The sequence below is a fragment of the Ailuropoda melanoleuca genome, chromosome 8, assembly GCF_002007445.2.
Source record: "Ailuropoda melanoleuca isolate Jingjing chromosome 8, ASM200744v2, whole genome shotgun sequence".
Lineage (NCBI taxonomy): Eukaryota > Metazoa > Chordata > Mammalia > Carnivora > Ursidae > Ailuropoda > Ailuropoda melanoleuca.
The window spans coordinates 56,884,383-56,905,984 of NC_048225.1; the positions used below are offsets into that span (position 1 = coordinate 56,884,383).

General features: G+C 40.2%; 2 protein-coding genes and 1 pseudogene across 2 annotated transcripts in view; all 3 read left to right on the forward strand.

The window, feature by feature from the left end:
- The first annotated feature begins 226 nt into the window (after positions 1-226).
- LOC117803376 (olfactory receptor 51T1-like) overlaps positions 227-21,602 on the forward strand; it is a 255,196-nt gene continuing 233,820 nt past the window's right edge. Inside the window, exon 1 of the mRNA XM_034666457.1 lies at positions 227-1,748. Within this exon, the coding sequence (XP_034522348.1) occupies positions 1,724-1,748 (25 nt within the window). The 5' untranslated portion in view covers positions 227-1,723. The remainder of the gene's footprint in view (positions 1,749-21,602) is intronic.
- On the forward strand, positions 4,928-5,931 carry LOC105241721 (annotated as a pseudogene).
- On the forward strand, positions 16,195-17,228 carry LOC100478873 (olfactory receptor 51D1). The gene has a single exon (XM_002928587.2). It carries the CDS (start codon positions 16,195-16,197, stop codon positions 17,167-17,169), a length of 975 nt encoding a protein of 324 aa, XP_002928633.1. The 3' UTR covers positions 17,170-17,228.

Sequence of the window (21,602 nt, forward strand, 5' to 3'; positions counted from 1 at the left end):
TCAAGACAACTCTAGCCAATCGGAGATTGGCTCTCGGCGTGCCAGTGCTTTTTCTCTGCTACGTCGGTTTTTCTGGCTCCTTGTCGCACTCAGAGTGTTTTAAACTGTGAAGGGGCCCAGGAGTCAGTCCCACGACAGGTGGAAGCGTTTCGGGTCCCGAATGAGGCCGCTCAAGCCGTGCATTAGCAGAGGACCTGCTGACTCTCCACCCAAGGGACCACCTCAGTCTCTCGCTTCCGCTCTGACTAGAGGCTCTGCAGAGGGTGCCTTGTTCCTTCCGGGTGGTAGCACCGGAACTAATGCTATTCATTTGCCAGTTTTCTGTGTTAAACTCAGAAGCCTATGAGGTCAGTCGTGTCTGGTTCTGTGACCCAATTTAGCGCGGGCCTGGACACTCATATGCAGTTTCTTGTAAGATGAAAGACCTTTCCTGGCTCCAGTCTGCAGATACTGGATTCTTAGGAAAAAACCAAACAAAACAAACCCTCCTGCGTTTCCCTGGCAAACTCTTACCCTTTAACACTTAAACAGGCAGCTTCTCATCATTTATTGCTGCAATCCATTTTAAAGTTAGAAACAGAGATGGGAATTAAGGAGTGCACTTTTCTAATGAGCACTTGGTGATGTATGGAAGGATTGAATCACTCTATCGTATACCTGAAGTGATAACATTGTATATTAACTAACTGCAAGTACAATAAAAACTTAAAAAAAAAATAGAAACAGGTATTAAAATCTGATAGAGTAGAAGTGGAATCCCTGGTCACAAATTGTCATTAATTTCTTTAAAATTTTTTATTTTAAATGACTGGTACCCCATCCTCACCCAAAGACATAGACTCAGTCGTGTGCACACACAACTGCCACTTAAGGCAGTGATTTGGGTTTTTCTTCACACTTGCAGCACTTCATCCTCTACCTGATACTTAGGTGCTTACTGAATAAGCAAATAAAGGCATGTCCTGTCCACATGGAAAATAACCAGGAAATGCTCCAACTGAAGCCCAGTTCTAAAGAATTTCATTGTTGGGATTGATACTCTTTGGATCCTCGTGCCAATGTCAGGGCCCAGGCCATAGTTGAAACTCTGAAGAGTGAGTACCAGAAAATTCCTGAAACAAATGGGATCATGAGCAAAAGAAGAAGAAGGAAGGAGGTTACTGATGTCTCAGTTGGATTGTCTTACTCACCCGGATCTGGACAAATTGCTGCCTCAACTGGATCTGGACAAATTGCTGCCTAACAGAAGAGTGAATGGGTTAAGTGAAACAAGTTGCTTTAAACATTTATTGAGCATCAGCTTTTTGTGACATTTTGTACTGGGTGCTAGGATTACAACTATGAGCCATACAGTCTCTGTTCGTCAGGAGCTCAAGATCAAGTTGGCTGTACTTTGGAGCTTCTGTGAAGTTGAAATACTTAATGGAGAGATCATTTTCATTTGTAACTTGCAATTGTCCATGACCATGACTGACTCTCAGGGGCCCAGACAAAAGGGCATCTTATGGTTGCTGGGGGAGAGAGCTCATGTTCACCAGGGGAAGAAGGCTGGACACAGAGATTTTGGAGGCCTATCAGCCCATCCCTCCTGCAGAGAAGCTGTCCTTCCCAGCCTCACTCAGAGTGCCTTGTTTGCTGTGAAAGGCAGTTGTGTGTATGCTGGAGAGGCTCTGTCTTGGAGACATTCCGTAGCTGTAACTTCAGACCACAGCCCTCTGCCTGAATGCAGCACAGACCAGGACAACAAAGTGAGTGGCTAACTGTGAGATGGTGTCTGCTGTGGGTGAAGAATGTTACCATAAGAGAAGTAAAGACTGAGAACAGATTGGGGGGCAGGGAAGAAGGTGAGGGCATCGAGAAAGGAGGGCTAAGGAAGGGAGTAGGGCTAAGGAAGGGGTGGGAAGTTGGGACAAACCCTGGGGACTCACTAAGCTTTATACAAGCTTATGCTTGAACTTTAGAGGACAGGAGAGAGCTGCCCATGGTGACATAGCAGTCAGAAGAAAAACCTGTGAGGGGTGGAGGCTAAGAAGAGTGCATCTCAGACAGTGGGTAGTTGCCCCACTCTACCTCAAAAGTCTCTTTCTGGACCTTTTGTAATAATAGAATAAGACTTCCTGTTCTTCCAGTATTCTAGATTGTCTTCAGTTTCCAGAAAACAAGGCGGACACTTCTCCAGAGTCTAAGCAGGGGAGTTTAGGGCCTCCCTCCCCCATCCACTCAATGTTAGCCCAAGCTAAGAGAGAAGAAATTCCCGCTCAGGGCAGCAAAGCTTCAGACCTTTGTTAATACTCTCACTTAGACAGGGAAAGAGAGTCAGGAATAGAGGGGCAAGGGGAGCCTAGAAGCTAAAACCTGCAATTCTGTCCAGAGGACGTGGAGAGCCTTTTTGGAAGTTCTCCTGAGTCACTGGAGGCCTGTGAACATGACTGGGGAGTCACTGAGAGTATGTTCCTTATCCCAAGAGACTGAGAACAGAGGGTAGAGAGAAGGGAGCAATTCTAGAAGCAAAGGAAAGCAGCAATAGTAGGAAGAAGACCTACTTCAGTGTGGATTCAGTGTGAGATGCCATGGATGGGAATATAAAAGTATGTATGTGTGTGTGAGATGTTTTAAAAAAATATATATTTATATATTATTTTTTATTTCTAGTTACCAAGATACATTTATATCTTTGTGCATCTATATATGAGAATATAACTACATATTACAATAGCAACTGTTAATCGTTACATATAACAAACAGCAAGGTTTCTGGATGGTTGGCTGAAGAACGAACCAGACAAATACTGTTATTGGTTTTGATATCAGTGTTATGTTGGATTAAAAAAATAAGAAGAAATAGCTTTACAGTTCATTGTATTGGTATCTATTTAGATACTTTTAATTTGTTTTAGTAAGTTATCCTTAGAGTGTCAATGTTTCCATAATTTATGAGTGCGTTATTATGTGAAGTTGTGATATTGTGATTTATAATAAGAAATATATATTTGGCCTTCTTTCTTATGTTTGGCACAGAGCTCCTGAAACCCTTGGAATTTCCTTTGCGATGAGAGCCATAAAGGTGTCTTTTGTTATGTTAATGAGATGACTTTTAGACCTCACCTAAGGATGGGGACTGTAGCCAGGAGGACCCATATTATATTTACAGGGTTGTAACTTTCAGTCTTACCCTCCCCCCTACCTCTGATACCCTGGGGAGAAGAAAGGGGTTGGAGGTTGAATCAATCACCAATGGCCAATGATTTGATCAGTCATGCCTCCATAATGAAGCCTCCACAAAAACCCAAGAGGACAGGGTTGGGAGAGCTTCTGGGTTGGTAACTGTGTGGAGGTGCTGGAAGAGTGGCATGCCTAAAGGGGTCATGGAAGCTCTGCACCCCTTCTTGTACCTTGCCCTCTGCGTCTCTTTCATATGGCTGTTTCCGAGTTATATGCTTTAATAATAAACTAATAATGTAGTAAGTACAATGTTTCCCTGAGTTTTGTGAGCCACTCTAGCAAATTAATTGAACCCAAAGAGGAACCTGTGGTTTATAGCCAGTAGGTAGAAATACAGGTAACAAGCTGTGTGTGGGGGCAGGGCAGTCTTGTAGGACTGAACCCTTAACCTGTGGATCTGATGCAATTTTGGGGTAGACAGTGTCAAATTGAGTTGAATTCTCACCCTGCTCTGGTCTGAGAATTGCTTGTTCCTGTGGAAAAACCACCCCCACTCCTTCGTAGATTGAAATTGGGTTCAGCAATCCAAATTAAAAGTATTATCTTAACTTCTATCTTTCTCCATTTCTAGGCTTTTTCTTGATTATGATCTCTAATATTATGTGCTTACCACTACTTCCCCCCCCCCAGAGACTTATCTTTATTGCCACAGTTCTGTTTAATTTATTATTCCATTCAAAATGGAACCTGTTAATTTATGGTTATTTTAACTTGCTTTTTTTTCTGATTTTATCCTTACTGTATTTTCCTTTATTTTACTTCTGCTCATTCTCTTTGCCTCCCCCCCCTTGCTTCTTGCATTACTTTTTAGTTTATTTATTGGGGAGCATAAAGTTTTCTCTAAATTTATGTCAGACTATATTCCATACATTGTAATGACACTTTCATTGTCATTAAATAAACTGTAACTACAGTTTTGAATTTAGTTTTCCCCAGAAATTGTTGAATTGGGTTATTTTTTTAATTGAGTATAGTTGACGCACAATGTTACATTAGTTCCAGGTGTGTAACACAGTGATTCGACACATCTTTATGTTATGCTATGGTCACCACAAGTGAAGTTTTAAATATATAAGTAGAGCTGACCCTTGAACTACACAGGTTTGAACTGTGCAGGTCACTTATCCACAGATTTTGTACAGTACAGTACTGTAAATGTATTTTCCTTATGATTTACTTAATAACATTTTCTTTTCTCCAGCTTACTTTATTGTAAGAGTGCAGTATATAATGCATAAAACATACACAAAGTGTTAATTGACTGTTTATGTTATCAGCAAGGCTTCTGACTAACAGTAGGGTATTAGTAGTTAAATTTGGGGGGAGTCAAAAGTGAAATGTGGATTTTGACTGTACAGGGTATGTGTGGGGTGGCTGGTGCCCTTAACCCTTGCGTTGTTCAGGGGTCAACTGTGATTTTTTTTAGGCTTGCTATTATTTTATGACCACATTTCATAAAAATTTATTTTTAAAATGCCATTACAACCTTGCTTTGGGAAAATATTTTGTGGCTAACGATATAATTATAGTACTATTCAGTGGGTGATGGAAAAGAAGGCATATTGCTACAGTAGAAAAGATAAAATTGATATAGTTTCTTTATCAGAGTGTGATAGAGTTTAGAGGTATTTGGCCAAACTCATTGCCTTGGATGTGGATAGCAGAAGACTGAGTCAGGAGCCAGCCAGACAAAATGCTGACTAATAATAAGAGTTAAAGTTCCAGAAATGTATTTGAAGCAGAAAAAGGACTTATTAAGGAATATTAGGTAGCTCATGGAGGATGCAGGCAGGAACATCATCAAATTACTCTGCAGGTTCACTCCGGTAGACATATCACTACTACCGCCATTGTGCATGGTTAACTCAGATCTTACTCCCAAACGTGGGCACTAGTGAAGTTAATCTGAGGGGAAGCAAACAGAAATTGTAGAGGTTTTGATGGCGTGCAACAGAGGAACATGGTGCAAGAAACTAATCACAGCCAAGTGCCTATGCTTTGTTCCACTGGCTGTGAATTTTATGGAAAGCCTTGTACAAATGGCATGTGTTCAGTATGCTTTAAAGAACATTTCCAAAGACAGAATAGTGGTAATGGTAGAATAGGCCCACCTGCAGTTTCTGTCAGTAGTCTGTCTGAATCTTTACCCGTCTAGTGCACAGCTGGCAGTGTCCTGGATACTCCCTCACTGCTAGACTCCATGTCTGCATCTGTGCTGCCAAGCCCTGTGTCCAATCAGCCACTTTTATCAGAATCTCTAGCATCTTCCCAAGTGGACAGTGCATGTGGACAAAGCAGGACCTGAACCAGAAGACCTGTAAGCTCTGGTATCAGATACAGCATAGCAGCCATCTGAAGAGCAAAGCAAGTCTCTTGAAAAACCAAAGCAAAAAAACAAACAAAAAAAGAATTGCTGTTTCACATGTAGGAAGAAAGTGGGACTTACTGGGTCTGAATGCTGGTGTGGAAATATTTACTGTAGTGTATACACCGTTACTGCAATGTACACATTGCTCTTTCAATTACAAAGCGGATGCTGCTGAGAAAATCAGAAAAGAACATCCAGTAGTTTTTGGTGAAAAGATCCAGAAGATTTGAACTCCTGCTGGAATACAAAATCCTTTGACCATCTGCAAACTAAAAATTGACTTGAGGTTTTTTTCCTAGTCATTGGGAATGTAGAGCGATGTGTCTTGCATAGACCTTTTAATCATGCATGTCATCAGAATAGATTTTGTTTTTGTTTTGAAAATGACTCTGAACATTTATTTCTGTTGCAGTTTCTATGGCTGAAAAGACTTAAGTAAATGTTACAAGTATTATCCTTTTAAGATCATTTTAATCTTAGTTGAGTGCAGAGGGCTTTTACAAACGTGGAGAAATTTTGGAGGGCTGTGATTTTTCCAGTATTAAACATGCATGTGTTGATCTTGCAGTTTATTTTCTCATTGTGTGTGTACATAGCTTTTCTCTGCAGCACGATCTCTGTCGATGGTGTCCCTGAGGACACCACTAGTTACCAGTCACTGAATGGACCTTCATCCTTACGGCTGCTTCTGGGTTTTCATTAACAAAGGTTCTGCATATGTTAGCATATGGTTTCTTTGCACCCACTATTTATGTCTGAATCATTTGTCACAGGAGAGTGTGTGCTGATAAATCTAAGTTTGTGTGTTTTTACATTTTTTTGAGCGAGGGAAGGAGAAGCTGTATGCATTTCATTGCCGATGGCAGGTTTCTTTCAGATTACGTTCATTGGTCTGTGTGTATACAATATGAAGAATGATCTGAGGTAATTGTGCTGTATTTATGTTTATCCACCAGTCTTTGATTAAATAAAAAGGAAAACCATAAAAAAGAAGAAGCTGTCACTATAATCTCTATCTCTGCTTTCTCTAGAAGATGGATTCTTCTATTAACGATTTTCACCAGCATGATTCAATGTAGCATCTGCTTTTTTATGTTCTTAGCTTCCAAGTCTGCTTCTTTTTTTTTTTTTTTAAGATTTTATTTATTTATGTGACAGACAGCCAGCGAGAGAGGGAACACAGCAGGGAGAGTGGGAGAGGAAGAATCAGGCTCCCAGTGGAGGAGCCCATGTGGGACTCGATCCTGCAACGCCAGGATCACGCCCTGAGCCGAAGGCAGACGCTTTAACGACTGCGCTACCCAGGCGCCGCTCCCCCCAGTCTGCTTCTTGCAGGTTTACATGATTGGCAGCACTTAGATCACATGCTTTCACCCATGGTACTGGATTGGATTATTGTCCCCATCTATTTTCTTGTAAGGGCAATGTCCAACCCCATCCACGGCCTTATGACTCAGAGTGCGTCCGTATAGGTGGAGAATATTGCCCCAGGCCCCTATCAGACCTATATAACTGTCTTGGATCATCAGAATGAGAGCTAAGGACGTATTTCAGTTTCCTACATAAGATTGACGAGACATGCTTGCACCACTTCTTCATGTTTTCCCTCTGCCACAGTAAAGACAGGTCCCAAAGCGGAGCTCCTCCTTCAGCTAGGCTCCTGGATGAGAAGACCTGTGGATCAGAGTCCCGGCAGTCTACCTGCAGCTGAGGACATGACAGATGAGTGAAAAAATGTTTGTTGTAAGCCCTCGTGATTTTGGAGTTTTTATTGTGGTAGAAAAACCGATTAGCCAGGAAGTTGAGTTTATGGCTTCCATCTTGGGGCAATGTAGAATCATAAAGAGGGAAATTCCTCAAACAGAAAGACCAATCCAAATGCTGAGTGGCCACAATGAGTGACAAATATCCACAACATACACCAACTTCTTATTCATAAAATTTAGAAAACACGCAGAAGTTCTCAGAACAAAATGTGGCCACCACGTTGTACAATAGCATTTCCCTAGTCAAAAGGAAGTTCAAATGCACGCTGCCATCACAGGCCATAGTTCTTACAGAGAAATATATTCTTATCTATGGAGGAGGCAGAAAGGAAGAATAAGGGATTGGTGGTTTCAAGTTTTTGAAATTGTTTTCTTTGTCAATCTGTGCCTATTGTTTCGTGTCTAGGGCCAGACAAGGGAGTGTCTCTAATTACTCCTCTTTGTCCCCATACTTTCCAAGCATCCTGATTATAGCAAGGGAGTATGCTGTTTCTGAGGACACAACCTCTACTTTCTTCTGAGCCGGATGCATGATATTCAACAAAAACAAATTTCAAAGGTTAGGACCCAGCATTTTCCACAATCCTTATTAACTGCTTTTTTCTTTGTATTTCTCTGTATCTACTGTAGGATAACAAGGACTCCAGCTCTCGCCAAAGTGGCTATCACAGCTGCTTACTGTGCTGGATTTCCTTAGATCTATGAGTCTGGCTTTCTTGTGCGGTTTCCCATTGTTGTTTGTATTCATGTGCTAGAAAAGTCATGATCGGCTCATTCCTGAACTGGAGCTGCAGTTTTCTTCCAGAGCTTAAGCCTTCAGGGACCCAGAGTGGCCTCTCCTGGTCCAGCTCTGTCTTCCTATTTTCTTACTTCTTCTCATTGAGCTTTTATATTTTCCAGAACTTCTATAAATGTTGTTACCTCTTCCTGGTTAGTGATATATGACTCTAACTTCCTTTACTATTGCATTTCCCTCTTTTTTTTTTCCCTGTCCAATCAAGCAGGTTCAGCACTTTTTTTTTTTAACTTCTAATATTAACTCCATATTTTCTCTACCACTTGTAGAACAACACATTTACTGGATTGGAATGTTTTCCAGTGCTCCCTCACTTGCTTTTTCAGCTCAACTCCTAAGGAGGATCCTCTCTTCTTCCTTTAATTCCTGACACACACTTACATTGTCTGTTATCACTTCTAAAGCTCTCAGGTATCCCTCTATCTCATCATTAATACATACCATCATTACTTTACCTGCTCAGATGAGCATACAAATGCCACTGTTATTTCTGTGCCAATCTGATTACCAAAGTGACAACATTCTTGCTATAGATTTCCTTTAATTATTTATTGACTGGAGGGTTTATGATGATTTTATTCACACCTCTTGCCCCCCAGCAATTCAAAATGAGGCCGCTTCTTATCTGCTTATTAATGACATTTATTATTCTTGGAACCACATTCCAGATCTCTGAAATCTATAGCTTTGATCAGAAATGAAATAAATGAATGAATTTATTCATAAATGAAACTAATAAAGGAAACTAAATATAATTTTTGATACATAGTCAATGCCCAGAGACAGATTTTGGACAAGATATGCAGTTCCACAGAAGTTAGTCCTACCTCAATCCTGGATATAGCTTAAAGAAGAAAACAACCAAAATTTGAGGAATTGTATGTAATGCTCTTTGCTACTTCATAGTAGTAACATCCTGGAGGCCTAAAATGCCCTCACTAAATCTCTACCCACTTCAGGGTTAATTCACCCTTAGCCTACTTAGAATTAGTCTGCTCTTACCATTTGCTGTAGTAAAAATTTTCATGCCTTCTAAGGTGAGTCCCTGGGTCCACAACCCTGCATTCGGGAGGATTTTGGGAAGATGACAACTTAACTTTGATTCTGGTTTCTATTTTTTTTTTTAATTTTTAATTATGTTAGTCACCATACGGTACATAACTAGTTTTTGATGTAGTGTTCCATGAATTCATTGTTTGTGCATAACACCCAGTACTCCATGATTCTGCTTTCTAATTTTGTGTGTCCAAAAATTCAACTAAGAAGATAACATTTATCAAGAATATACAATGCTATCACACAAAAGAGAGCAAAATTCATTCTAAAATTTGTGATTCCTGTGAATCTGTTGAGAATAAGGTAGAGGGAAAGCTGTCATGAAACCATGAAGGGAGGCCCTCACTTCAGAGCCTCCAGCATTTGGCACCTGTGGAAAGAGCTCTGCCTCATGTCTCCATGGGTCTTTGAATATGGGCTGGACAGCTCACCTGAGGTACTCCTCATAACCCTCCTAGGAAGAAGCCCAATCTGTTCATTGAAAAGGCAGAACATTATGAGAACATATGTCAGCTAAGAAGAGTGATTTGTCAAACCATCATTCATAATCATGAACAGATAAAAGGAAGCTAGTAATGTGGAAAAATATCAGAGCTTGAAAAAAAAGAGAACAGATATGAAAAGTCAAACCAAATGGCCCAGCAAAAAAATAGGAAAGTGAGAGAACCTTAAAAAATAAAAGCATAACATTAGTGAGAGCTGAGAAAATCCTATTGTCTTAAAACAAGAAGATGGCTACAGAAGAAAAGCAGTGTGCAAACAATAGCAAATTATTGGAAATCATAACAGTAAAGCATAGTGTGCTGATTTTGTGGGGAATGTTTGGTTGTTTTGAACCAAGAGGGATAAGAGATGGGAGCATTTTCTTGAATCCCTAAAACTCCGAGGTGTAAATTAAAAAAAGAAAAAGAGAGAGAGAGAGAGAGAGAGAGACAAAACAGAATAGAAAAGAGTAGCCATTGTTTTTTTTGCACCACGTTCTGGAAAAATCTCTCAAATTGATCATGTGTAGTTCTTTGTTTTTCAGCAAATATATAGACTTGGAAAAGAAAGACAAGAGACATGGAGGCCAAATATAGGCATTCCAGAAGGAAGGAAAGGAGGGGATGGAGACGGAGTGAAATCAGTAATCAAGGAAATAACTAGGAAAAAATTTCCATAAGACCCAAGTCTTAAGATGCTTGCTTATTCATAAAATGAAAGATCCATACCTAGATAATTTCAGATAAAATTTCTGAACTCTAGGAAAAGGAGACTATTTGTCATACATTTAGACAGATATACCTACAAAGTAATGCTAAATCATAGTGGGTAGTGGGTGAGCTCCACAAAAGCATTTATCTATTCTGTTCACTGATGTATTTCCATCAATTAGAAGAGTGCCTGTCACATACAAATAAATATCCACGAATGAATTAGCTGGCATTAAGAAATCAATCTTTACCTGAGGTCATGAAAGTATTCTTTTCTATTACTTTGCAAAGTTCAATTGCTTTGCCTTTTATAGTTCTACTGGTAATCTATGAAGGATTTATACTTGTGAGTGGTATGAGTTTAGGGCTCAAATTTCATTTTTTCCATATGAATATACAATAGTTCCAGTATTATTTATTAAAAATATCCTTTCCTCATTTTTTGTCGTGCTACCACTGTCATGTAACAGCTGGTCATTGGGGTGCCCGGGTGGCACAGTCATTTAAGCGTCTGACTATTGGTTTTGGGTTGGGTCATGATCTCAGGGTCCTGTGATTGAGCCCCTTGTTGGGCTCTGCACTCAGCGTGGAGTCGGCTTGAGATTCTCCCTCTCCCTCTGCCCCTCCTGCTTGCGCGCTTTTGTGCACTCTCTCTCAAATGAATAAATCTTAAAAAACAAAAACAAAAACACCCCAACTGGCCTTAAATCAATAGATGTGCTTCTGGGCTTTTATTTTTGTTCATTGGCTCAATTGTCTACGCTGAACCAATATCACTATTACACTTTCATAGTTACTCTACCTTTATAATAAGTCTTGATATTTGATAATCAAGTTTTCCCATGTTGGTTCCGTTCTTCAAGAGTGTTATGGCTATTTTCAGCCATTTATATTTTGCTATAAATTTTTAATTAAGCTTATCAAGCTTTACAAAATGAGCTGTTAGGATATTATTAAGATTGCATTGAATCTGTAGAAAAATTTTGGGGAGATAATTAAATTTTTCACCTTACTGAGTTTTCTTATAAAAGAACATAGTTTTTTTTTTTCTTCTGTTTAGTCCTCAGTTTCTCTTAAGGATGCCTTCTGGTTTTCTGTATAGAAGGTCCTCTGTATCCTTTATTTCATTTACTCTTAGATGTGTGATTTTTCTATGCCATTGTAAATGTTTTAAAAAATCATGTGTATTTTGTAAAGAAATACAGTGGAATTTTGTACATTGACCTTGTATTTAGCAACCTTTATATATTTACATATTAATTCAAATTATCAGTATTTAGCAACCTTTATATAACTTATAACTTTATTAATTTAAATTACTTATCAGTGGATTCTTTTGGATTTTATACACATACAATCATTAATCTACGAATAATGATTAATATTTTTTCTTTTTTTAAAAATTTTTTATTATGTTATGTTAGTCACCATACAGTACATCATTAGTTTTTGATGTAGTGTTCCATGATTCATTGTTTGTGTGTAACACCCAGTACTCCATGCAATACGTGCCCTCCTTAATGCCCATCACCAGGCTAGCCCATCCCCCCCCAAAATCCTCAGTTTGTTTCCCAGAGTCCATAGTCTCTTGTGGTTCATTCCCCGTTCTGTTTATGCCCCCTTTATTCATCCTTCCTTATCCTACATATCTCCCTGCTATTTCTTGTGTTCCACAAATGAGTAATATTTTTTTCTAAATCTCATAGCATACATTTCTTTTTCTTGCCTTATTACAGGTTGTTAACACAAGAAATAATTTTTTTTATTTTTTATTTTTTTTTAAAGATTTTATTTATTTATTTGACGGAGAGAGAGAGAGACAGCCAGTGAGAGAGGGAACACAGTCAGGGGGAGTGGGAGAGGGAGAAGCAGGCTTCCAGCGGAGGAACCTGATATGGGGCTCGATCCCAGGACTCTGGGATCACACCCTGAGCCGAAGGCAGACACTTAACGACTGAGCCACCCAGGCGCCCCAAGAAATCATTTTTAACCTCAGGTAAAACCATGCTCTCTTTTCATGGTGGGTGTTTGTGGCTTTGTATTGACACGTCCATCAGTATCTTCTAACAAAAGACAATGGCATTATTCATCTACAAATGGAATTTGGATACCCTTGCAAATAAGAGAACTTTTTTTTTAAGATTTTGTTTATTTATTTGACAGAGAGCATGCGTGCACAAGCAGGGGGAGCAGGAGTGGGAGAAGCATGCTCCCCACTTAGCAGGGAGCCCAAAGTGGGGCTGGATCCCAGGACCCTGGGATCATGACATGAGCTGAAGGCCGGTGCTTAACCAACTGAGCCACTCAGGCACCCCAAGAGAACATTGTCCTACAGGAGAGATTTCTCTGTAGAAGCAGCACCTAAAATAGAATGGTTACTACTGGGTAGCAGAGTCATTTTGTGACAGGCAACAGAAAACACATTGGGGGCATTGACTGGGGATCAGAGATAATGAGCTTAGCAGAGGCATTGAGTTTGAGGTGCCTAAGGAACACCAATATGGCGATTTCCAATAGACATTACCATGTCTGCAGTTCATAATATTAGTCTGGCCTGTTTTGGTAATAGAAGCTATGAGAACAGGTGAGATTTCTCATGGTTACTATATAGGGCTGAAGTGTCATAGCCTTGAGGATCCCCGCCAGGAATGTTAAGACAGGGGAGCTTCTCTACTAACTCCATATACTTGTGTTCAATCTCTTGTAGCTCAAATACACATTTAAAAACTCCTTAGAGCTATGAATTTTTCACATATTTCCCATTTCACTCCTTCTCTTCCTATGCAAACTTTTTTTTATAATAATATTTTTATTATATTATGTTATTCACCATACAGTACATCCCTGGTTTTTGATGTAAAGTTCTTCAAAGAGTTGTCTACATCCACTTTCTCCCCTTCTTCCCAACCCACTTACTCCTCAATTGCTGGATTCAAGATTCTCTTCCCACAAGACTTTCTTAAGGTAACAAGTGATCTTTTATTTTCAGTCCTGATACTGCTTGGTCTCTCAGCAGCCTTCTGTACTGCTGTACACTCTTCCTTCCCAATGTATTTTTTTTTCCTTTGGCTGTTGTAGCACTATCCCAACTGAATTTCCTATTTCTTTGGCTCTTGCAGTTGTTTTGAGTAATAATAATGACACAACATTCACTGGAGAATCGCTAATATCTCATTTTATTTTTCACATCAAACTGAGTCTAAGGGTGGTCATACCATGAGCAAGTGATTGGACTCCAATTTGGACACGTCTGTTTCCTGACAGAGCCCCACATTTAAATAAACTCTGTACACTGTCCCATTTCTGGTGTGACAGGTGAGCTATGATTAATGGCTCAAGGAAGAAAGAGTTGGCTTGAGAGAGAAGGAGAGCTAAGGGGCAGCGTACTGGAATGAAAGGAGTTCAAATTCAAGACCACTGAGTTAGGTGCTTGGTCCTTGAAGAGGCATCCCCAGAGCTATGGCACTGTCAGCCGTGAGGCTGCAATTTTCGGACATGATCACAAAGGGGCAGCATCAAAAAGCAGCAGTCTGTTAACTGAGCACAGTCTCGATCCCCTTGAAGAGCCCGTTTAGGAGTGTGAGCCGAAGTATCCTTGGCTCTGCACTTTCTAGTACATGCCCACACCTCCATTCAGTTGCTCCTTTCTTCCAGGGCAGGTCATCCCTCTTCTCTCTGCCCCGCGGCGCTCGCCTTCACTCTAGTCTCCTGAGTCTTAGAATGGTAACAGCACAGCCACTCTGGGTAGGAGTTAGGGCTCGGCTTTTCTTGGGTGCCTGAGTGGAGCGTGGCTCCCAGGGAGCCCCGAGTAATTTACTCTTCATCATCCCTCACACTCCCCAGGGTCCGGGAGAAGCTATAAACGCGCCGCGGCTTTGGGGAGGCAATGTTGTTGAGTGAGCTGGGCTCACCCCAGGGAGGGAGGGGGGTGGGGTGAGGCACGGCAGGGAGTCTGCCCAGAGGTCCAGCCAGGAAATATTGCAGGAGGAAGCCAGGCCTCTGCTAGTCTCTCTTGGTTGCTTGGAGAAGTCGGCCTGGGAGCTCACATTCCAGATTACAGCGGCTGAGATCCCAGACCTTGTTCAGCGATAACCAGAGGAGTTTCTTCAAACATTGTGAGGCCCATTCTAAACTATATCTATCCCTTGAGCCAGGAAGGACTCCCCAGTTCTGGCCTCCTACCCTTCACCTAAGAAACAAGGCAAGGGGAATGAATTTATCCGGGGAAATTACATGTGTGGGACAAATGGATGTGTGGTGGTGGTAGCGGCGGTGGGTGATCCATAATGAAAAAGGAAACTGAGAAGCTGGGCCGTGAAGTTAAGTCTGAGCCACCCCTCGAAGGACCTTGAATGCAGACCATGTCGTTTCAACTTTGAGCGCTATGGGAGTCACCAGTAACTTGTTAGACAGGAGCCTGATATGTCTAGTTTTGCTGTTTAAATAGCTGCAATGCAGAAAGTGAATTGAAATATCTGGGTTTGGAGGCAGGGAGGTGAGTTAGGGAGCTCTTTTCATAATCAGAGCAGAGTGGATGATACAATGAAGTTGGGAGAGAAGGAGGGTGTGTTAAATAGGAGGAAAGGTCATAATAGATTAGTTAGAAAAGTAAAATCACATGTGGAGGTAAAAGAGCAGAAAAATCAAGGTGGGACTGATTGTCCTGACCTGGATGACTGGGGTGAGTGGGCGGGACCATTTGCAAGGTGCTCCTTTTGGGGCAAGATGAGTGTGAGGCCCATAGGCTCTCCAAGTAGAAATGTGAAGAGGCAGCAGCTTATAGGGTTGGATCTCAGGACAGAAGCCTAGAAAAGAGTGGTATGTGAGACTCAGGAAGTGGAGCCTGGTGGTTGCGTGATCACCAGGGAGGGTAGTGGTGGAAGGGGGATGTGCCTGCGGACACCACGTAGCACCAGCCGCAGCCCGGACTGCTCTTCTTTCCGCGTCTCAGCTGTACCTCCTTTCCATGTCACACCCCAGCCAAGCACAATTGGACTGACTCTCATGCAGCTCTCCAGAGATCCTGATGAAAAATCCTGTTCTGTTCTTTGTTGGGGACTAGAAATGATCATCTTTCTTCACCCCCATCTCCCCACCTCCCAGAACACCAGAACTGCTTTTCGCAAATTTCCCTGATTAAAAACAAAAATCACCTGGGGAGAAGGGACTTACTGTTTTTAATCAGATTCCTGGACCCCCTGCCCTGGAAATTCTGATTCTCAGGGCCTGGAGTCAGACTTTGGGAATAGTGTTTTCAGTAACTGCTTCAGATGAATCTATCAGGGAAGTTTGGGAAATGCTCCTTAAGCCTAAACACAAACCCGTGTCTTAAAACCCCATACCAGATCAAACCCCTTCTTTCTGCCCTAAATCAGATTAGAGTGGATCTTAAAGGTAATCATAGACTGAGCCTTACTCTCTGGACCCAAGTGAACTTTAACCCCACATGCCCTAGAAGAGCTGGGGTTAGTGTGGAACGTTCTGGGCAGGTTCACTGTGTTGGAGAAGTGGTTAAGAGCAGTGTCTTGGTCCACAGCTTCAGCTCTGGAAAAGAAGAGCTGTTGCATGTTTTCTGAGTGGGTTGTCACACACTGAGATTAATGGGACCTCTGGGAAATGTGTATAAGGAGACTCAGAGCACGGAGAGGCTGGAGTTCAGAATTACAAGTACTTAATCTTCTGTTTGCTACTGTTATCACAACTCCAGTGCCCTTTCCATGTAAGTCCTTTCTCTCCTCTGAGCCATGACTGAATGGTGTTTCTCCTTTACCCCTTTATAGACCCTGGACTTGCATGCAGAAGCCTCAGCACTTGGTTCCTGTCATGGCCACTCCAAATGGAACTCTGGTACACCCAGCATATTTCCTGCTGGTGGGCATCCCTGGCCTGGGGCCTAATATACACTTTTGGCTGGGTTTTCCACTGTGTTTTATGTATGCCTTAGCCACCCTGGGCAACCTGGCCATTGTCCTCATCATCCGTGTGGAAAGGCGCCTGCATGAGCCCATGTACCTCTTCCTGGCCATGCTTTCCACCATTGACCTAGTCCTGTCTTCTGTCACCATGCCCAAGATGGCCAGCCTCTTCTTGACAGGCATCCAGGAGATAGGATTCAATATTTGTCTGGCCCAGATGTTCCTTATCCATGCTCTGTCAGCCATGGAGTCAGCTGTCCTGCTGGCCATGGCCTTTGACCGCTTTGTGGCCATCTGCCATCCACTGCGGCATGCTTCTGTGCTCACAGGGCCTACTGTGGCCAAGATTGGACTAGCTGCCCTGACCAGGGGATTTGTTTTCTTCTTCCCACTGCCCTTCATCCTGAAGCGGTTGTCATACTGCCAAACGCATACTGTCACACACTCCTTCTGTTTGCACCAAGATATTATGAAGTTGTCTTGTACTGACACCATGGTCAATGTAGTATATGGACTCTTCATTATCCTCTCAGTGATGGGTGTGGACTCCCTCTTCATTGGCCTCTCCTACATTCTCATCCTGAAGACGGTGTTGGAGCTGTCTTCTCAGGGGGCAGCACTCAAGGCTTTCAACACCTGTGTCTCCCATCTCTGTGCTGTCCTGGTCTTCTATGTGCCCCTCATCGGGCTCTCAGTGGTACACAGGCTGGGTGGCCCTACCTCCCTGCTCCATGTGATTATGGCTAATATCTATCTACTACTACCACCTGTGGTCAACCCTGTTGTCTATGGAGCCAAGACCAAGGAGATCTGTTCACGGATCCTCCATATGTTCTCACAGGGTGGTAAGTGAGCAGGGTAACCTCCCCAGTACCTTCAATCCCTGCCAAAGCTGTCTTGATGATTGGAGCATCCAACCCACTGGGCAATCTGTTTCTAGATATCTAAATAGATCTAGGATTCCTCTTTCCAGGAATGTGTCAATACAGAAGTGTGATTCTGAGAAAGTTTTGGCTAGACTGAATGGGCAGCCCCAAGCAAAGGTTTCCCATTGGAAGGCTCCTACATTGGCAGGAATGGGTTGGTACTAAGTCATTAGTGGAGGTAGCCTGGGCAAGTATGGCCTTCCTGTTAACATGGAGGGGGAGCCAGCGAGCAGCAGTGGGTACTGCCAGTCAGCTGTGCTCCCAGCAGCAGGCTCTTGTGAAGGAGATTTGAACATCACACCTCCATGGCTGCCACAGCATCTGACCTTTGACATTTCATCCACTTAAGACCTGTGGTATGAGGATTTAGCCAGCCCTTAGGTGTATTTAGTTTAATCTTTAATAGTTTACTGATGTATAAATGATATACAACATATGGCACATGTTTAAAGTGTACAGTTTGATAAGTTTGGACATGTACACACCCATAAAACCATAGCACAATCAAGATATGAACTTATTCATCACCCCCAAAAGTTTCCTTATACCCTTTTAAAGCCCTCACTCCCATCTCTCCTGGTCACCTCCTGCTCCAATCCCCAGACAACCACTGAAACGCTTTATGCTACATTAGTTTGCATTTCCTAGAATTTTATATAAATAGAATCATACAATATGTACTCGTTTTCTTGTCTGGCTTATTTTGCTCAGCACAATTATTTTGAGATTCATCCATGTTGTAGCATATATAAGTAACTTAATTCTTTTTATTGCTGAGTAGCATTCTATTGTAATTATGTCATAGTTTGTTTATCCCTTCATCTGTTGATGGACATTTAGGATGTTTCCAGAATTGACTGTTACAAATAAGGCTTTAGTGAACATGTAAGTCTTTGTTTGGACATGTTGTGTTTTTTTTTTTCCCTTCCTGTGTAAATACTTAGGAATGAAATGGCTGGATCATACTGGAGGTATATGTTTAACTTTTTAACTGCCAAACTATTTTCCACAGTGGTTGTACCATTTTCCAAAGTGATTGTACCATTTTACATTTCCACTGATAAGGTATGAGAGTTACAATTTTTGGCATCTTCGCCTACATTTGATATAGTCTGTATTTTTTATTTTAGCCATTTTAGTAGGTTTATGCTTTCAATATGCTTTCAATATGACCCTAATAAATAGTGATGTTTCACATCTTTCATGTGCTTATCTGCCATCTGTAAATCTTTGCCACTTCTCTGTTGGGTTGTTTGTTATTATTGAGTTTGGATTTTTTAAAATATAATTTGCATGTAAGTCCTTTATCAGATATATACTTTACATTTTCCCCCAGTCTGTGACTTGTCTTTTGCTTCTCTTAATGGTCTTAAAAAAAATCAAACATTCTTAATTGATGAAATTCAGTTTATCAAGTTGTTCTTTCATAGGACACACTTTTGATGTTGTATCTAAAAATTCATCACCAAAAATTCATCACCACAATCACACATACACCAAAATCCATATTCTTTTTCTTCCCCTAGAAGCATTTTGGGTTTTACATTTAGCTCTGTGATCTATTTTTGTGTTAGTTTTTGTATATACTGTAACATATGGATCAAAGTTAATTTATTTCCATATGGATATCTTGTTATTTTAATGCTATTGGCCTATCCATGGTCAACCATATTGCTTTTGGGTCTTTGTAGAAAATCAGTTATCTATATATGTGTGGGTCTCATTCTCGACTCTTTGTTCAATTCACTGACCTATTTTTCTATTTTTTATGTCAATACCACATTGTTTTGACTACTGTAACTTTGTAAGATGTCTTGCAATCAGTATTGTTGATCCTTTCACTTTGTTCTTCATTTTCAAAGGTGGTCTCACTGTATTTTCATAGGAATTTTAACAGCAGTTTTAAAATTTATACAAAGTAGTCTTTTGGAATTTTGATTTGAATTGTACTGAATTGATATTCGTCAGTTTAGAGAGAATTGACATTGTTGAGTTTTCCAACTCATGAACAATCTCTTCATTTTTAGGGTCTCCCTCAATTTCTTTCAGAAATCTTTTGTAGTTTCATTGTACAGGTTTTTCATGTCTCTCATCAGACTTCTCTGTATTTCATATTTTGATGCTATTATAAGTGGTATTATTTAGTTAACATTTATGATTATCCATTATGCTAGTGTACAGAACTATAATTGATTTCTTTATATTAGTCCTGAATCTTGAACTTTGCTAAATTCAATCATTATTTTATAAGTTTTTTGTATATTGCATTAGATTTTCTACATAGATGATCATGTTGCTTGTGAATAAAGACAGTTTTACTTCTTTCTTTCAAATTTGGATGCATTTAATCAGTTAGTTTGTTTTATTGCATTGGCAAGAAATACCAGGATATTGTGAATAGAAGTGATAAGTGTCCTGTGATCTTAGAGGGAAAACATCTATTGTTTTACTATTAAGTATGTTCTATTAATTCTTAAGAGAGATATTGAAATATATAACTATAATTTTATAATATAATATAATTTTATATTGCTTCATGTAGTTATGCCACTTTATGCTTCAAATATTTTGAAATTTTCTTAACAGGTGTTTAAATATTTAGCAATTTTAATTTTCTCATAATGAATTATTATGAAGTGGCCTTCTTTACTTGTGGTAATATTTTTTATCTGAAATCTACATTGTCTGATATTAATAAAACCATTTTAGCTTTCTTGTAATTAATGTAATCATGGTATATATTTTTTTCCATTCCTTACTTTTCATCTATTTGTGTCTTTTGGTTTGGAGTGCTGTTTTTTATAGACAGGATATTGTCACATCTTACATTTTTATCTGATTTGATGATATCTGTATTTTAATTGAGGTATCCCATTTGTTTTCTATCTGTTCCATCTGTTTTCCCCCTGCTTTGCCTTTTTTTTCTTTCTTTGTGATTAACTGAATACTTTTAATGGTTCCATTTTATCTCCTTTTATGGTTTGTTAGCTATCACTGTTTTGTTATTTTAATGGCTGCTTAGGGTTTATAATATATATTAACTTATCACAGCCTACCTTCATTTAACCATTTAATGTATAGAAGAATTTTACATACTGTATTCCCACTCCTCTCCTCCTAACCTTTGTGCAGTTGTTGTACATATTGCTTTTATATATTTTATAAACCCCACACTACATTATTATTATTTTCATTCAAACAATTATCTTTAAAGAGGTTTGAATAATAGGAAAACAACTTTATGTATTTACCCATGTGGTTACAATTCTGCATTTCTTTGTGTAGTTATACATTATTTCTATCTGGTATTATTTTTCTCTGCTTGAAGAGTTTCTTTATCATACCTTGTGATGTGGTCTGCTGATAATGAATTATTTCAGCTTTTGGTGTACCTAAAACATCTTTATCTTGAGCTTCTTGCATCTATGAGTTTATAGGTTTATAGTGTGTATCAAATTTGGAAAACTTTTGGCACTATTTTTTTTGTCCCCCGCCCCCCTTGCGGACTCCAATCACATGTAGTCAGGCCACTTGAAGTTCTCCCACTGCTCACTGAGTCTGTGCTTGTTTTTTAAATATTGTTTTTTTATCTCTGTGTTTCCTTTTGAATAGTTTCTAATTCTTCATCTTCAAGTTTACTAATCATTTCTTCCACAACATATCTCCATCCAGTGCGTTTTATGTCTCATGAATTGCAGTTTTTATCCCTAGAAGTTTGATTTCAATTTTATTTTTAAAAGATTTTTTTATTTATTTTAGAAAAAGAGTGAGAACAGGAATGGCGGAGTGAGGAGAGGCAGAGGGAGGGGGAGAAGCAGACTCCCCACTGAGCAGGGACCTGGACACAGGGTTAGATCCCAGGATCTTCACCTGAGAAGAAGGCTGACATTTAACCTACTGAAATACCCAGGCGCTCCTGATTTCAATTTTAAAAAATATCTTTCATGTCTCTCCTTAACTTTTTTTTTTTTAAAGATTTTATTTATTTATTTGACAGAGATAGAGACAGCCAGCGAGAGAGGGAACACAAGCAGGGGGAGAGGAAGAAGCAGGCTCATAGCAGAGGAGCCTGATGTGGGGCTCGAACCCGTAATGCCAGGATCACGCCCTGAGCCGAAGGCAGACGCTTAACTGCTGTGCCACCCAGGCGCCCCTCTCCTTAACTTTTTAATCTATTTAATGCAGTTATAATTCTCATCTTAATATCTTTATCTTGTAGTTCTAATATCTGCTTCTAGATCAGTTTTATTTATTTTCTTCATTATGGGTCATTTTTCTTCTTTGCATGTCTGGCAGTTTGATCACCTGTGAGACTGCAGATTTTACTTTGGTGCTGCATATTTTCATATCTCTATAGATA

Bases quoted from the DNA above. Each gene is read 5' to 3' on its own strand.
- LOC100478873 (XM_002928587.2), top strand. From the start codon at position 16,195: ATGCAGAAGCCTCAGCACTTGGTTCCTGTCATGGCCACTCCAAATGGA.